Source organism: Apodemus sylvaticus, chromosome 8, assembly GCF_947179515.1.
Source record: "Apodemus sylvaticus chromosome 8, mApoSyl1.1, whole genome shotgun sequence".
NCBI lineage: Eukaryota > Metazoa > Chordata > Mammalia > Rodentia > Muridae > Apodemus > Apodemus sylvaticus.
Window position 1 is genome coordinate 84,256,903 of NC_067479.1, and position 16,289 is coordinate 84,273,191.

The following is a 16,289-nucleotide window of genomic DNA, read 5'->3' on the forward strand; positions in this document are numbered from 1 at the left end:
CTTCTGGGTTCTCTATCCACTCTCCAGTTTTTCTCTCCCTGTTTTTGATCCTTCTCTCTGGATCCTTGCATCCACGGGTCCCTCAGCTCTTCATTTCCAGTTGCTCTGGGCCTGTGATCTTTCCCATCATCCTTGCATTTCGACTCAGACATCCTTCTCAGAGAACAGCCTGCCGCACTCTCAGAGCCTGAGTGTCTGCTGTGTCTTTTTCCTTGTGACAAAAGAACCCTTCCCCATGACTGTCTGGGATCATGTATGCTAAGAAACACTGAGTGCTGCACACCTCTGAGGTCTAGAGCTGCTGATCCAGTGCTTACCCATGATGCCCTTGCGTACTGGATCAGCAATAGCCCAGAAAAGAAACAGAAGGGGTTGCCCTGTGACTCAGTTGCCTCCTGTGACCATCCCGCTCTCTCACATGTCTCCTTTTCCTCTCCCCAGGAAGGAGGCCTGACCCGCCTCCTTCAGCATATTGGGATACTTTTCGAGATATAGATCTGCCTCTTCGGTCCCCATGGCTTTTCATGTCTTAACCATCCTCCATCCCCTTCCTGTCCTGCTGGCCCTGCATCAGACCTGGCCAGTATCCCTGGCCCTGACTGGCCCTGGCTGGCCCCCTGGCTTAAACTGATAGGGTTATGTGGCTAGCTGATTCCTCTGCGGTACCAAATGTGATCAGCAGAACCAGCGCTGAACCGGGCAGTGTTGGCTCCAGCCCCAGCTCCCAGCCACAGAGGGGGGGGGGGAGGTGCTTTCTCCCCTTGATTTCATTTTTGGCAGGAGGGTTGGCAGCTGGTAAGGCACCCCACTGAGCAGTTAAAGCAATTGCAGACCGTGGGAGGAACTGGTGGCTGGGGTCTAGGGTGACACTGGTTATTGGCTTCAGACAGGGACAGTGATACTCCACAACCCTATGTGTGTTGAGGGGGGGGGGATGTATATGTGTGTAGGGGATCAGCATTCCCACCCAAGAAAGGTGTTAAACATGATATATGATCTTTAAAAAAAAAAAAAAAGGAGAGTTGAAGTTTGGGAAAGAGGTGTGGAAATTTCCAGAACACTAATGATTTGGGGATCCACCCTAGATTTGCCCTGACTTGCCTGGTGGGGCCTTACTCTGCTATTCTCCAGGCCTCAGTTTCTCCATGTACACAGCAAGAGCCCTTGCAGATAAAGCAACGTGGGGCTCTCTAGAGTGTCCTCTGCAGCAATGCCGGGCAGCTGGAGACGGCCATGGTGAGCCTCACTGCTTTCCCAGCAGCCCCTCTGGCATCCAGCACTTCAGAGTAGGCTGGGGGCAGGGAGCTACAGTGCATGAGACTGAGCAGTTTGTCCTGCTTTCCTCAGAGTGGCTTCCTGAGCAGAGGAACCCTCGTACCCTCGTTGCCCCTTCACTCCTATGGTCACAGGCCATGGCACTATGTCTGTCTGTCCCTAGAGGCTGGCTGATGACTCTTCTGCTTCCAGAATGATGTCTACAGAGTATTGCCTAACTGAGAAATTCTCTCTCTCTCTCTCTCTCTCTCTCTCTCTCTCTCTTTAAACTCATGATCCTCTTCCTTCCATCTTCTTAAAAAATGTTGGGGGAGCTGGAGAGATGGCTCAGCAGTTAAGAGCCAAACACTGACTGCTCTATCAAAGGTCCTGAGTTCAAATCCCAGCAACCACATGGTGGCTCACAACCATCTGTAATGGGATCTGACACCCTCTTCTGGGGCGTCTGAAGACAACTACAGTGTACTTACATATAATAAATAAATACTTTTAAAAAATGTTGGGATGGCTGAGGTGGGGTACACCTGGGTTTAGTTGTAGAATTTGAGGTCCATCCTGAGACTATGGGGAAACCCTGAAGGCTTTCAAAGGTGCTAAACATGACATAGGATCTTAAGCGCCAAGGGGACAGGAGACAAGGATGTGTTAAGCCCTGAGGGCTAAGCCTCATTACGTTGTGTGGATGTGCCTAATCTATGCACTCTTACACTATAGTCCTAGTCTGACAGGAAATAGCAGTGGGAAAGAAAAAGAGACGTGAGAACAGCCTCCAGGAGTGTCTCCTCAGCTGGAAGGCTGGGGGGACAAGCCTGGTCCTCCATGCTGCTGCCTGCAGTTTTCCTCAGACACATGCTCCCGCCCTAAGGGTGGAGGCGAGCCACTGAGCAGTTTAAAGAAACCTATCCAAGTCAGTTCTTCCTGAGCTGCAAGCTGGAGAACAGGCTGGGGTGCAGAGCACCCCAACTATGAGACCCTCCTTTCAGGGGAGGTAAGGCCTGAGCCAGGGGACCTTGAACCCTGAGGCCAGAAGGCAGTGGTAGGTTCTCAGCAAGCCCCAAGCTAGATCCTTCCCAGTGGTGGGTTCTCAGCAAGCCCCAAGCTAGATGCTTCCAGTTAGGGATCCTGAGGTGCAGAGATCTAAAAACAGCTTAAGTCTCGGAATCAAACACACTCACTCCAGCTGATATGATGAAGACATTGGCAGTTTGACTTGGACGGTCGCCCTGCACAGCAGGGCCCTCTCTGTAATTCTTCAGGGGACACTTGAGGCTCTGGCAGGATGGCAAGTCACTCACTTAATCTGCACCCCAGAGTGAGTGTGTCGTCCCCATTCGAACAAGGAGAAAGCTGAATTCAGAGAGCCCACCGTATCTTCCTGAACTAGCGCAGTGAGATACAACTTCTACTCTGTCTGTGGGGGAGGTGGGGGGTGGAGAGTGTTGAAGGGGACTCTTCCCCTGCCTCAGCACATGGCCACTCTAGCCCTTTCCCTGCCCATCCTACCCAACTCCCCGGATTCCACTCCCACTGTGGTAAAGTGAGCCGCTCTCCCGCTTCCCTTCCCACTGCCCTTCTTGTGTCCTGTCCCCTGCAAGGCTGTGGGGCTTTCATAGTTTTGCGCCTGTTTCCTTGGACTTGAAATGGAGTGCAGATGTTCACTCGGCACAGCTGTAAGGAAGCCACAGTGGGGACGGGCTGTAGACAGGAATGTGAGTCCCTGAGCAGGCTATGGGTGCAAGGGCCAAGCGTGCCGACCGATGGCTGAGGGAAACTTGCCCCATGCTGCCATCTATCACGAGAACCGCTTCAGGGGCCTCTTTCTCTGGAGCCTCCACCATCTCCTGTCGTGGTTTGTTATATTCTGTTTGTCTTAAAACAAAGTCTCTAAGCCTGGCATAGTGGCACATGCCTTTCATTCCAGTGCCCAGGAGGCAGATGCAGGCGGATGTCTGTGAGTCCAAGGCCAGCAGGGTCTACATAATGAATTTCAGGACAGTTAGAGCTGCATAATACTCTGCCTCAAAAGAAAAAGAAAAGGAAAAAGAAAAAGAAAAAGAAACAAGTCGAGGCAGGAAAGTGCCTACTTCACAAGCAAGATGACCGTGCACACTGACCATAGGCAGCGCTGACATCAAAAGCAGGGTGTGGTTCTGTGCACCTGTAATCTCAGTATTGGGGGCGAGGGACGTAGAGATAGGAAAACCCCTGGGGTTCTCCAGTCAGTTAGTGAGTCCTGGGTCACAGTGAGAGACCCCGTTTCAACAAAACAAGGTGGATGGCTACAGAAGAAAAATAAACAAAATTGGCCTCTCTCTCTCTCTCTCTCTCTCTCTCTCTCACACACACACAAACACACACACACACATTAAAAAAATAAAATAAATATTTAAATAGAGATGTAGAAACACCAGGAGTCTCTGGGAAGCCCATGGAGACAGAGGGACCTTCTGCACACACTTGTCTCAAAGATTGCCCATGTTCCCTGGAGTCGTCAGAGATCCCTCCTAGAGGCATTGATTGATTGATTGATTGATTGATTGATTGATTGATTCATTCATTCATTCATTCATTCATTCATTCATTCATTCATTCATTCATTCAAATCACACCGAGGACTCTGTACAGTGCAATCCACCTGTTCATTCCGTTGGATAAGGTCAGAGAAGCTGGAAGCTGCCAAGCTGGAATTGAATCATGGTTGGTGTGAGCCTGCCACCTGGTGGTAAGTCCTGGGTCACGCATGGGATGCCAAGAGGAAGGGTGTTAGAGCCACTGACCGGCATGATTTGGTTGAGATTCCTGCTTTCTGCATACTTTCCCCACAACAGTTTCCAGGGACCCCTTTCGGATGAGTTCCACCTCAGCTTGTCTCTGCACGGGAAATGGGTCTGGAGACCGGTGACAGGGATGTCAGGAGCTGGTGGACTACGAGGGGCTGGCTGTAGGGTGGAATGACTAAGGTCCCACAGGGAAGCAGCTCCCACACTTGAAAGTGTGCGCAGTCCCCATGGCGCCTAGTGAAATGCAGAAACCAAGTCTATGGGTCCGGAGGCAGGAGTGCTGCTTTTAGGAGGGTGGGGGTGGAGCTGCAGGTGAGACCCCGGATCAGATCCCTCACACGCCACCATCAGCTCCACTGCCTCTCAGGGAGAAGCCACTGCCCAGCCCCACCAGACTGTCCCTACCCGCCCATTGCCGATAGTGGTGATGGTGAGCATGGGAAAGAAGAAAGAGTCCGCAAACTCCCAGCTCCCCATGCTGGCGGTATTTCCTACGAGGCTGGTCCCATCTTTGCACGCTCAGATGATGCCCTAGAGAAGATGAAGTGACCAACAGGATCTTAGGAGGCCCTTGCACCTCCAGACACCCACATGCCCACATCTATGGCCACGCCTCCACTTGTACTCTGAAAGTCTTCACATTATATTAGACAGTTTCTGTAGAGTGAGATATTTCCTTCTGGAGTGGGGAAGAGACACTCGAAGGACTTACTATGAGGTCTCAAGCGCAGGACAAATGGCCAACTGAGGTGCCTATCAACATATCAAAGCGGATGCTTTCTGCTTTTTTTTTTAAAGATTTATTTATTTTTATTATTTATTATATGTAAGTTTACTGTAGCTGTCTTCAGACACTCCAGAAGAAGGAGTCAGATCTCATTAGGGATGGTTGTGAGCCACCATGTGGTTGCTGGGATTTGAACTCAGGACCTTTGGAAGAGCAGTTGGTGCTCTTAACCGCTGAGCCATCTCTCCAGCCCCCCTTTTTAAAAAATGTATTTATTTATTATATGTAAGTACTCTGTAGTTGTCTTCATATACCCCAGAAAGTGTATCAGATCTCATTACAGATTAGCTACTATGTGGTTGCTGGGATTTGAACTCAGGACCTTTGGAAGAGCAGTCAGTGCTCTTAACCACTGAGCCATCTCACTAGTCTTTTTTTTAAGATTTATTTATTATTATATCTATGTACACTGTAGCTGTCTTCAGACACACCAGAAGAAGGCATTGGATCCCATTACAGATGGTTCTGAGCCACTATTGATTACTGGGATTTGAACTCAGGACCTTTGGAAGAGCAGTCGGTGCTCTTAACCGCTGAGCCATCTCTCCAGCCCCCCCCCCTCTCGCCCAGATGCCTGTTTACTCTCTCCATCATATTTACAATAAATCTTCCCCTCAATCATATCTAGGAACCACATACACTCATCTTCGTTTCTTCTTCAAGGCTCTAAGGCTCAGGTTACAGGATTCGCCATGCCCCTGTTCCCTGTTATATGAACAGTAACAACTTGCTGAGGAGAAGGGACTCTTCAGTATGGCTGTGTCCAAGTTGTGTGGTAAGCTCCATGGATTCACATTCTGTTACCGCTCCTGCTAGGATGGGTTTTTCAGTAATGTGGCTGCCTCTGACTCCCCATGCTCCTGTTAATAACCCCTACAAACTCACTGGCTCATCCAGACAGACCTGGGTTGGACTGTTCCTTTGGTAATTCATTGGTACCCTAACTAGGGTGAAGAACTGGTATTTATATGCTCATAGAAAAACACACAGTACCTCATTCTTGACTCCAAGCCTGGTCAGGGAGTCTCTACCCATTCTGCCAACCTAGGGCTCCCCAGAGGCAGGGATCATGAGAATAGTCGCTTCTATTTCATCCTACAGCTGGGTAAAGGATAGGTTCTGGGCTATCTCTCAGGCCTAACTAATCATTTGCTGCCCAGTTCATCCCCCGTCTCAATAGATCGGGTGTCACTGGAAGAAGACAGAGAGAGACATGACCTTAGCCTTAGTGGGACAGAGGACAGAATTAACTCTGACACAGGCCATCAAGGCTGTTTCAAGTGTGAAGGAGGCTGTGTTGAAATTGGTTAATTTCTACATGCCTCAGCTTCCTTATCTGTAAAATATTAATATTAACAGTGGCTTTTTGTGCAGGTTAAGTCTGTGGAGTATGCCTGGGAATTCTGGGAAACAACCACATGCAGAGGTGTACACAGAAGCAGCCCCTGGGCAGCCAGTGAGCTCCGCTCTTGGCTGTCAGGCTTGCGTCCACACTAATCCTCTCTGAGCCCTGGCTCATCTCCAGATGGGGATGATCTCTGCTGGTGAGACTCCTGAGGAGGAAATGGAGGCTGAGCAAGGAAAGGTCTGCCACAGAAGTATTTGCTGATTATGGTGGTTGTGGGTAGACACAGCCCCAACCCTGCCTAGCTCCGGGTTCTGACCAATTGCTCTATCCAAAAAGTTCAGAAGTCTCTCTCCACGGAGCTGACCTCCTGTTCCATCCGCAGCCACATCCTCTTCCATTCTGGCTTCAGCCTAGAGACGTGGGGCACAGGAGTGTGAAGATTCTGAGCGTGTGGGTCTAAGCTCTGTCACTGCGCTCTGTGTGGACATTAATGCAAACACCGACTCCCTCAGCTGCCTGGCCCCATGTTCCTTGCAGACCATGAATAGAAGAGCCCTCCATGGGAAGGCCTGCCGGGATGAACCACCTTCTGCCTCGCTACCCTTCAGCGTCTTCATCAGCTGAGGCGCCACCTTCTGCCCACTCATTTCATCCCCGCCCTCACTGCAGGAGGGTCAGGATGTCCTCTAGGAACACTGGACCCTGGTCCAGCCCAGGCCCTCTCACTCACAGTCCTTCTCTCCTTTGTCCCTGTCCAGGGCAAGCACAATTTGACTCTATTTTATCCATCCCTATTGGATGAGCCCTTTCCCAAGTGCCAAGGGCCCTGTCCCTCCTCAGAGCCAAACCTCACTCCATAGGTTCCTATTTGCCCCACCCAACTCCTGTGCCCTTCAGATAAGGGTAGATGTGGCTTTTCATCCTTTGGCCTTGATTCCACAGGGCTGTCTACACAGGGCTGCCAACAGATCAAATGCTCTCTTGACCCTACCACGACTGCCCTGTAGCTTGTGACCCAGGGATGCACACTTTCTGTATTCCTTAAGTCCAAATTTAGGATGGCTGTGTTCTTACAAGGCTACCATGCCCTCTCATTTCCTTAAGGATAGAGGCCTTTTTCATTGCTGTCCAGCCCAACCCATGGCCACCCACCCCCAACTGCACAGCCCTACTGTTTCCAGGCCTGTGCCCTCCACCCATCTATGGGATAACAGCTCCCAGGATCCCAGGCCAAAGCATCCTTCATCCCTACCATGCATCCTGCGAGCCCCCACCCAATCCACGTTTCCCCCAGGCTGGCCCCTAACCCGGATCAGCAGGTCTAGCGCTGGGCCATCCAGGCACGTGTAGCTCTGTAGCAGCTCCCACTTGTTGCTCTGGAAGCTGCAGCTGGGGTCCCGGAACATGTGACCCTCCAGTGCCCAGAATACTCCGGTGCCTAGCACCAAGTAAGCCAGAAAGGAGAGCAGCAGGAGCCCGGTGCCCCACATGCCGCAGCCCACAGCCCAACAAGGCGCTGTGGGAGATTCGCCATCCACAGGTGATGGAGTGGAAGGCGCCTTGGTGCGCTAACATGACCGGGGAGGTCAGAGCTGGGGAGAACTATGGCGCACAGGAGCTGGGCAGGAAGGGCCAGGAGGGAGGGCCTTCTCTAAGCAAAATGCCTTTCTCTTTCGGATCCCTGTTCAGGAGTACTAGAGGATGGGACGGCCCTGTCCGGGGTGGCCCTGCCCAGGATGGCACTACCCACCCTCACGATGATGAAGATGTTCTTAGAAGAGTGTGGAGAACCTACGCCCACATCAGAGGAAAGGAGAGGGCTGCTGGGCAGTGGCCACAGCCTTGGAAGAGAAGGGCCCAGAGACCTCCTTCCTCCACCCCTCCCCGCCCCCACTCCACCCCCACCCTGGCGCTTCCTCACAGTAGGAGAGACTCCTGCAAATCCACTGCAGAGAAGAAACAGCAGCCACGTTTATTATCACAGGACTCCTGCCTACGCTGAGGGGCCGGGGACTTTCTTCAAGCGCTTGCTTGTATCACCCTAGATCTCCCTACAGCCAGTGTACTAAAAGAATTAAAAAACGGGGGTGGGAGGGGCACAGTTGGGTATGGTTTGTCTGTGCTGTTCCGGGGTTGGGAGGCTAGCAGGCAAGAGAACCGGAGCCAGACTTCCCTTGCTGCTTTGGAGGGAAGTCCCTGTATCTCCATCCCAGAACAGAGGTAGGGTCCAGCATGTGGAGAGGGGTCGGAGACGGCAGATTTCAATCCTTTCCTGGATGGAAGTAAGACTTGAGTGCTGGGAACCCTCTGCCAATGTGGATCCGTCCCTGAGACTCCCCTCACCCTCTGGGGCTCACAGTCCCACCCCGACCCTTAATGCTCTGAACAAGACACAGAACATGGGAACCCCCCTACCACTGGAGAAGTAAAGGAAGTCCAAACAAAAATTAGTTCCTAATCCTGTGAGTCTGGGCCAAACCTTTTCCTCCCTTCTGACTTACAGTGTCACAGTCTGGCAGAAGGACCAGGCTCGGATGGAGGGTGTTCCCGTGGGAGTCCATGCCCCAAGGGAGCTCATGGTCTCTGAGGCTCTTGGGATCTGCTGCCCAAGCCCCACCCCTCAGCTTCTCAGGGGCAGTAAAGAGGTCTAAGTGTGCTCTGAGGGTCGGGGAGGTCATGTTCAGGAAAGTGGTGGGACACCTGAATAGGGGGTCCCTCATGTTGTTCTAGGATTCCTCGCCACCTGTGGGCTAGGAGAGCTGGAGAATTCTGACTGGCAGCGTTCTTGTTCCTCAGCTGAGACTCCTGAGGACAGCTTCCTGTATCCCCAGATGTGTGTGTCCAGCTCCCCTCGTCCAGCCACTGCCCTGAACTTTCATTCTCCCCAGGTTTGTTCCTACCAAGGGTGAGGATGCTGCCTTGGGGCTCCTTCAAGACTGACGACACAGTGAAGGCAGAAGGCAGCACTGTGAAAGCCCTAGAGCCAGGCACAGTGTGGCCCACTTCGTAGGGATCTGTTAATAGCCTACTGTGTATGTAGTAAATAATACAAAAATCAAGTCCGCCTTTGCTTGCAGTATAAGGGCTCCTGTGACTATGTTAAGACGGCAGTAGTGACTTGGCCACCATGATCTGTGCCCAGTTTAACTTCTCCAGGTTCTCTTTGGGAGACAGGGAAAAGTTCCGGGGGCAACCTTCACATCTCCATCCACGCAGATCTCTGATTTTTGTCTCCTCATTCCGCACTCAGTTATTTTGTAGGTGCATCTGTCTCCTTTCTCTCTCTGGAGGGTTGCTGGGTAGTGTGTGGGTTGAGAAGAAAGGGGAAGGGCAGGGAATGTCATGGGTTTGGGGAGGTCGGGACACTTGGGTCTCATGCAGAGATGGGGATTTTCTGTGATCTGGGCTCAGAGTCCGGGGCTGCTCCATCCTTAAGGTCCAGGCCTCTGATGAGCTGCCAGAGCCGGGAGCACCTGTGCAGTAGCAGGGATCCCAGGCTGAGGAGCACCGCCAGCCACGCCAGCCCTAGGAGGATCCATATGGCTGCCAAGCTCCGATACACAGCAATGTAATGCTTGCTGGGGTCTGTGCCTGCCGGGGAAAGCAACGGCTTGTGTCTGAGGGAACTGCCGCCCCCAGCTTCCATGGGAATGTACTCTTCCCGGTCCTCATACCAAGGACTACTAAGGGAGGAAGCAGTGACGGCTGCTATACCAGAGACTTCTGAGGAGGCCACCATGAGTTCACAGCGGCTGCAGAAGTAACCAACCTCACACAGCTGGTACCTCCATGCCCATCACCCTAGTGGGTGCCCACCCAGATAACCCAATTATCCCATCCTCACCGACAACATAGTCCCCGAAGCCAATGGTGCTGAGGGTGATGAAGGCAAAGTAGAAGCCCTCGCGGAAGCTCCAGCCCTCCACGTGGCTGAAGAACATGGGTGGGAAGATGAGAATGACCAGGGTCCCCAGGGTCAGGAACAGTGCCAGGCCCAGGACCTGCAGGAGCTGGGAGGAGAAGAAGCTGCCCTTGAGATAGCATAGAAGGTTCTAGAAGTATAAGGGGGAGATCTGGGAAAAGTTGTGTGTCGGCAGGGCGATGTCTAAGTTCCAACCCCACCCATCCCTGCTATGACCTTTTGGGTGGAACTGCACCCATGGGCATGAGACTTGTATGTGCCAAGGTTTCCTGGGCAGGGGAATGGTTAGTGGGTCAAGGAAGGAGTTGAAGGCCCGTTTACACTTGAGAATCACACTTGAGCAAGGTTCCTGGGGTCTACTCAGGCCTGGGATTTGACTACTGTCACCCGCCAAACTGTTCCCGATCCCTCTGTGGGGCATGCTGGGTATCCTGCAGACTGTTTTGGACCACATGAAGGAATGTTAAATACCCATGATGACCACAGAGAGACAGAATAATCAGATGCTCCACCAAAGAAGGATGCAGGACAGAGCTGCCTGGCACACAGGGACAATCCTCTCAGTCATACCCAGTACCTGGCCCTCAGCCCTTTACAGGTAGACTCCATGGTCAAGGTGCTCTAGAGTCCTTTGAGGCCCTGCCCTGCCTGGTCTGTATCACGCTTCTACTTATCTCTCCTCCTATTCCTGAATCTGTCAGGTGTTTGTATACCCAAGCCCAGCTCCCAATTCTTAACCATCTGTCCCCCAGGGCCTGGAGGGCGGGGAGGACGCTACCTTACCTGGGAATGCCTGGGGTGCTCCTCCCACCTGTCCAGTGTGGTCAGGTGGGCACGCAGCCCTGTGCCCAGATGGTTGAGGAAGACCACATTGAGTGGGATTCCCATCAGGGCGTAGAAGACACAGAAGACCTGCCCTGCCTCCGTGCTGGGGGCCAGGTTCCCATAACCTGCAGGGCAAGGGAATGTGCAGATTCGGGGAAGAGAGAGCCCACATCTGGCTCCCACCCCCAATCACCAGCTCTAGCAGAGGCTTGTCTCCATCACCGCTGTGGGAAGAGAAGAGTTCCCTGTTCTTATGGACACTCACCCTGTTGTCTGAAGGAACAGCCTCTATTTTCAGAAAGCTCATCACCAACGACGCTGCTTCTGTGAAGCCCGCCTAGCTGCCACCCTCTGCGTCCCCGACAGGCATGGTTCCCTGAGAAGTCTTATGTCATTTCTATCTAATTACCCACTTTGCCTTGTGGGAGTATAACAGTTTAATCCCTCTTTGGTGGATTGGAAGCTCTGAAGGCCAAGCCTGGGGCAGATTCAAGTCTGTACCCCTCCTCTGTCACTCTGCCTGGCTTGCCAATGACAGACTTGGACTTAACTGAATGGAAGAGAGGTTTGTGTAAGTGAGGCCTGGGGGACTGTGAGTGCAGGCAATTACAGCTGCAGCCAGTCTGGCTGCCTTCCTTTGTCATGGGTCTCCCTACCCACTTCCCGATTTGTGCCCTGTGTGCCACCTCCAGAACAAACCCCACCCTCGCCCCAGTGATGGCATTTAGATGGCTCCCAAGCTGAGCAGGGCCTCAGGAGGCCCCTGGCTCCTCCCCCTTTACCTATGGTAGTGACCACTGTGCCCGCAAAGAAGAAGCTGCTCCCGAAGTCCCAGTTACTGGGGTTAGTGGAGTTGCCTTTGGGGTTCACGCCTTTCACCCAGGCTTCCAGGATGACCTGTGGAAGAAGCACGGTCAGCAGGACCAGAAGTGACTGAGTGCAGGCTGTCACCGAGCTCTCAGGAGGATGCTTTCCTGTCTTGTAGATAGCATCATTCCTGTTTTCACAGAAATGGACACGGAGGCTCGGAAGCTCTGGCTAGACACTCAGCGGCTAGCGGCTGACTGAAATGTGTGCTCTAATGAGCCAGGGGAAAGCCGGGGCCTAAGGAGGTGGCGTGGAGATGCTCCTGATAGCTAAGAAAACTCTCTCTCTCTCTCTCTCTCTCTCTCTCTCTCTCTCTCTCTCTCACACACACACACACACACACACACACACACACACACACACACACACACCACACACGGTGGCAGGGGGATTAGAACACATACACAGATGGGGGTATAGGACAAGATGGTTTTGTGTTGACTGTATCTGAGAGAGTTTGCTGCCCAAAGTAGGGTCTGGGGCTGCCTTTCCATGGGGCAGGTAATGGGAATGAGACCGTTCCTGGACACGGGGTGTGCGTATGTGTGCGTGTGCTTGTGCGTGCTGGCAGCCTCATTCTCTGGCACGCTCTAGTGACTGCAACCCATGCCTGCAGGAGAAATCCTATCAGAGAGTCCCACAAGTGTGTGTGTGTGTGTGTGTGTGTGTGTGTGTGTGTGTGTAGTGATACTGTGCACATGCAGTGTGTTGATTGTATTGCTATATAGTTCTGTAGATTTCATTTATGTGTATAGTGATACTGTGCACATGCAGTATGTTAACCTACTGCATGTGCTAAGTGCTGTAGGTTTCCCACATGCATGTGCACGTGCGTGTGCATGTGCTTGTATGGGTATAAGTAATACTGTGTACATATGGTGTGTTGATTGCATGTGCTACATAGTGCTGTAAGTTTCACATGCATGCATACATGTGTGTGTATGTGCTTGTGTGCTTTATGTGTCCATGTTTTGTGATCCTAGAACAGAAGTCTTAACAGGCTCGAACTTGTGTCCTCAACCTCTCATGGGGAATGGGCAGGGCTCCCTCCTCCCAAACTCTAGCCTTCTCCCTTTAGCTGGAACTTGTCTGAGGGTGATGGCAGCTCAGCCTTGGTATCTGGTGGTTCCCCAAAGGCAGGGAAACCATTGAGAAGTATGGCTGTTTCTGCCTCTTTCCTGTGGGAACTAATGTTTGACAGCTGGGTGGAGACCTGCTGGCTCTAACTTGGACAGACTGTGACTTCCTCTTTCCCACACACCCAGGGGGCTGGGGCAGGCATCCAGAGTATGTCTTCCCTGGGGACTTTTACCCTTGGGCACAGCATTTGCCCAGGTCCTCTGAGCCTTCCAACCTGTGGAGAAGGGGTTCTGACTCCTCTGATGGCTCTAAGTGTGGGTGAGTGGCATCAGGGAATCCAATGGTGACGGAGAAAGGGGCTGATGTCCACACAAGCTGGCTTCCTCATGCAGTCAGGTTTGAACCCTACACTCAGTACTGTGCGTGACTCAGCATGTGAGTTCCCCAGGAACTGGATTCCCCCAAATCTGGTTTCCAGGCTCCACTTACTGGGAGGTGAGGGTTTGTCCTGCAGCTGAGGACTTTCGGGGTGTGTCTGTTTCATCTTTCCAACTAGTGAGTCGTTGGACTAAGCACTGAACCCTTGGGATGCAGTCAGACCTCATCCATCCTTGCCCCTTGACTACAGAGCTGGTTTAGCCTTGCCACCTGTCTGCCCACTCCTCATTCCTGGCTCTACCACCAGCCCAGGGCAGAAGGAGGTTTTGGGGTGTTCCTGACTCAGGCTTCCTTCTGGGATGTTGAGGGGCCTGGAGGTGGGCATCATCTCTAAGTATATCCACATATGGAACAGAACCATCCCCTCTGTTCACATCTCATCTAGTAGGTCTGTTGTTCTCAGTCCCAAGCGAAGTCTCAGGGCCTCAGCACCACCTGGTGAGCTCACCCAAAGTGCCTGAGTCAGCAGGTCTGGGTGGACGCTGATGCTTGCTTTGCTGAAGTGCTCTCAGGCGTTGCTGCTGGTGAGGGAGCGCCACAGACTCCACCTTAAAAAGTCTCGCTTTCAGCAGTACCCCCCCCCCCCAGCAAGGAGCATGGCGTGAGTTGTGAGTTCCGTCTCAGCCAGTGACTGTGCAGCCTTAGAGGCACCATGAGTCTCTCACTGCAAGCTGCAGCCGGAAGCAACTGGGAAGAAGGCACCTGCAGGGTGCCCAGCCCCAGGTGCTGAATCATGATGGCCAGAGCCCTGTCCCTACCCATGAACAAGCATTCTCACTGTGCCAACTGTGCTTCGCCTGTTGTTTGGTGTTCACTAATACTACCCGTTCCGCCTGTCTGTCCATCTTCTCAGTGTCCCACCTTTGCCCAAAATACCTAGTTTTGCTTTGTTTTCTGGAAGAGAGGAAGGCAGAAGGGACCCCGGCAGGAAGTAAGACCATGTATAGGTCCAGTCCTGACAGCTTTCATCCACACTGCCGGCAGATGTCCACCAGTCCAGCTGCTCTAACCTCTGTGCGTGTCCACCCAGGGACATAAGCTGGGAGCCAGCCAACGGAGCAGCCGTCCTGAGAAGTGGGGACGTGGGAAGGAGGACGTCTCTGGAGTGTTGATGACTGACAGTTCACGTGTGTCAACTGCAGATGCATTTTCTTTGCGGACGTATGTGTGTCTATACACATTTGCTTATGTGCAGAGAGCTGTGTACGTAAATGTTTGTGCGGGTGGCCAAGGCTCAGCCGCAGGTGGCATTCCTCAAAGCTATCAGCCTTGTTTGGTTTTTGCCTTGAGACAGGGTCCCTCACTGGCCTAGCCTGTGAGCTTTCAAGATCCACCTGTCTCCCCAACCCACCAACCCAATGCGAGGGTCACAGGCACTTGCAGCCATACCCCAGAATTATACATGGGGGCTAGGGATTTAAACTCAGGTCCCCATGCTTGCAAAGTATTCTTCCTACTAAGCCATCTGCCTAGCTTTCTGTCTTTTCTTTTTGTTTCTTTCCCTTTTTTTTTTATTTTTTATTTATTTATTTATTTTTGAGACAGACACTCTTATTGCGCCGAGGTTTACCCATTTGACAAGGCTGGCTGGCCAGAGAGCCCAGTCTAGGCCACTCCAGTACTGGGATTACAAGCCACCATGCCTGGCTATTTTTTTAATTACATTTTAATTAGTACATAGCAGTGTGTGTGGGTGTGTGGGTGTGTTTATACGTGTGTGGAAATGCATGTGTTATCGTGTGCAGGTCAAGATCAGAGGCCAGCTTTCAGGAGCTGGCCCCCTCCTTTCCCCATGTGAGCTCCGAGAACGGAACGCCGGCCATCAGGCTCGGCTCCATGCCAAGTGCCTTTACTCGCTCAGCCATCTTACCCTCCTACCCCTGGCTTCTGAATGGGAGATCTGGGTCTAGAACTCAGGTCCTCATATTTGTTTGGCAGACACTCGACTGAGCCCACTCCCCAACCCCAGATATATCTTTTCCGTCTCATCTTACTGATGCGGATGTTTAGGCGGAGAGACTGGATCAGGGTCATGTAACAGACCTGAGATCAGGATAGATCTCTTCAGGCTCCGAGTTCCACACAGGGAGCCAACCTCTGGGGGGTGGCTCTGCACCTGCCGCCAGCCCCTCTCCATCACCTCCCCACTCTTCCTGTCCCATCCTTTCGTACTTCCTCACCTGTACAAACTGCTCCAGGGCCTGCTGGTCCAGGCAGGTGTAGTTCTCTAAGAAGCGCAGCTTTTCCAGCTGGAACTGGTCCCTGGATTGAGCCTCTGCCTGCTTCTCCAGCAGCTGGAAGATGGTGGCCCCAAGCAGCAGGTAGCAGATATAGGCGAGGAGCAGGGGCAAGACTTGGCCACCCCAGCAGCTGCAGACCCCAGCACGGGGCATGATGTGGCCAGGACTCTGCAGCAGCTGTCAGGGTGGCTGCGGCGAGAGTTGGAAGAGGTGAGATCCCCTGGCACTGCCTGCCCTGTCCTCCACCGCACAGGTGTCTGCGGCAGGGGAGTCTGTTTGAACAGTGCGGTGTGCAAACAGGCCTGCCATCCCCCACCCAGCCTTGTTTTTCCATGCAGAGCAGCACGGCAGCAAATGCTTGGGCCCCCTCAGGGACACCCATGGGCTTCTCCCGAGCTCATCCGGTCTTATCTTCTGCTTCCAAGTGAGGCCTGGTGTCTGAGAGAGAATCTGATCGGGAACCCAGTCTGCTAGGACTGAAGGGATCTTGACAACTTCAGATTCCTCACTTAGGAAGGCTCTCAGCTCAAACACAGGAGGCTGGGAGGGAAGTCTCACAAGGGTGTGGGTTGGCCTTGCTTACAGAAGGGAATAGGGAAGATTGACCTGCCGATTGGGGGAACCTGGGGCTGAGTAAGCCGGAGTAAAACAAATCAAAGCAAAGTAAACAGGCAGATGACAGCCTTGCTTAGCAGCGTGGTCAACTGGTGCTACTGATGCACAGGCA

General features: G+C 52.6%; 1 protein-coding gene and 1 pseudogene across 1 annotated transcript; both read right to left on the reverse strand.

Annotated features, from left to right (window-relative positions):
* The window catches only part of LOC127690791 (potassium channel subfamily K member 17-like), an 8,660-nt pseudogene extending 980 nt beyond the window's left edge, over window positions 1-7,680 (reverse strand).
* Window positions 7,681-8,177: 497 nt separating this feature from the next.
* Window positions 8,178-16,054, reverse strand: LOC127690994 (potassium channel subfamily K member 16-like). The gene is made up of 5 exons (XM_052190561.1): window positions 15,503-16,054; window positions 11,720-11,834; window positions 10,896-11,062; window positions 10,035-10,200; window positions 8,178-9,781 (listed from the first exon to the last, which is right to left on the reverse strand). The coding sequence occupies exons 1-5, from the start codon at window positions 15,713-15,715 to the stop codon at window positions 9,564-9,566; spliced, it is 879 nt and encodes a 292-aa protein (XP_052046521.1). The 5' UTR covers window positions 15,716-16,054; the 3' UTR covers window positions 8,178-9,563.
* Window positions 16,055-16,289: the final 235 nt, after the last annotated feature.

Excerpts from the sequence above, each read along its gene's own strand:
- LOC127690994 (XM_052190561.1), bottom strand. The coding sequence starts at position 15,715 with ATGCCCCGTGCTGGGGTCTGCAGCTGCTGGGGTGGCCAAGTCTTGCCC. Across the intron at positions 10,201-10,895 it reads AGCACCCCAGGCATTCCCAG|CTCCTGCAGGTCCTGGGCCT; the intron begins GTAAGGTAGCGT and ends TTCTCCTCCCAG. Across the intron at positions 9,782-10,034 it reads CTTCGGGGACTATGTTGTCG|GCACAGACCCCAGCAAGCAT; the intron begins GTGAGGATGGGA and ends TTTCCCCGGCAG.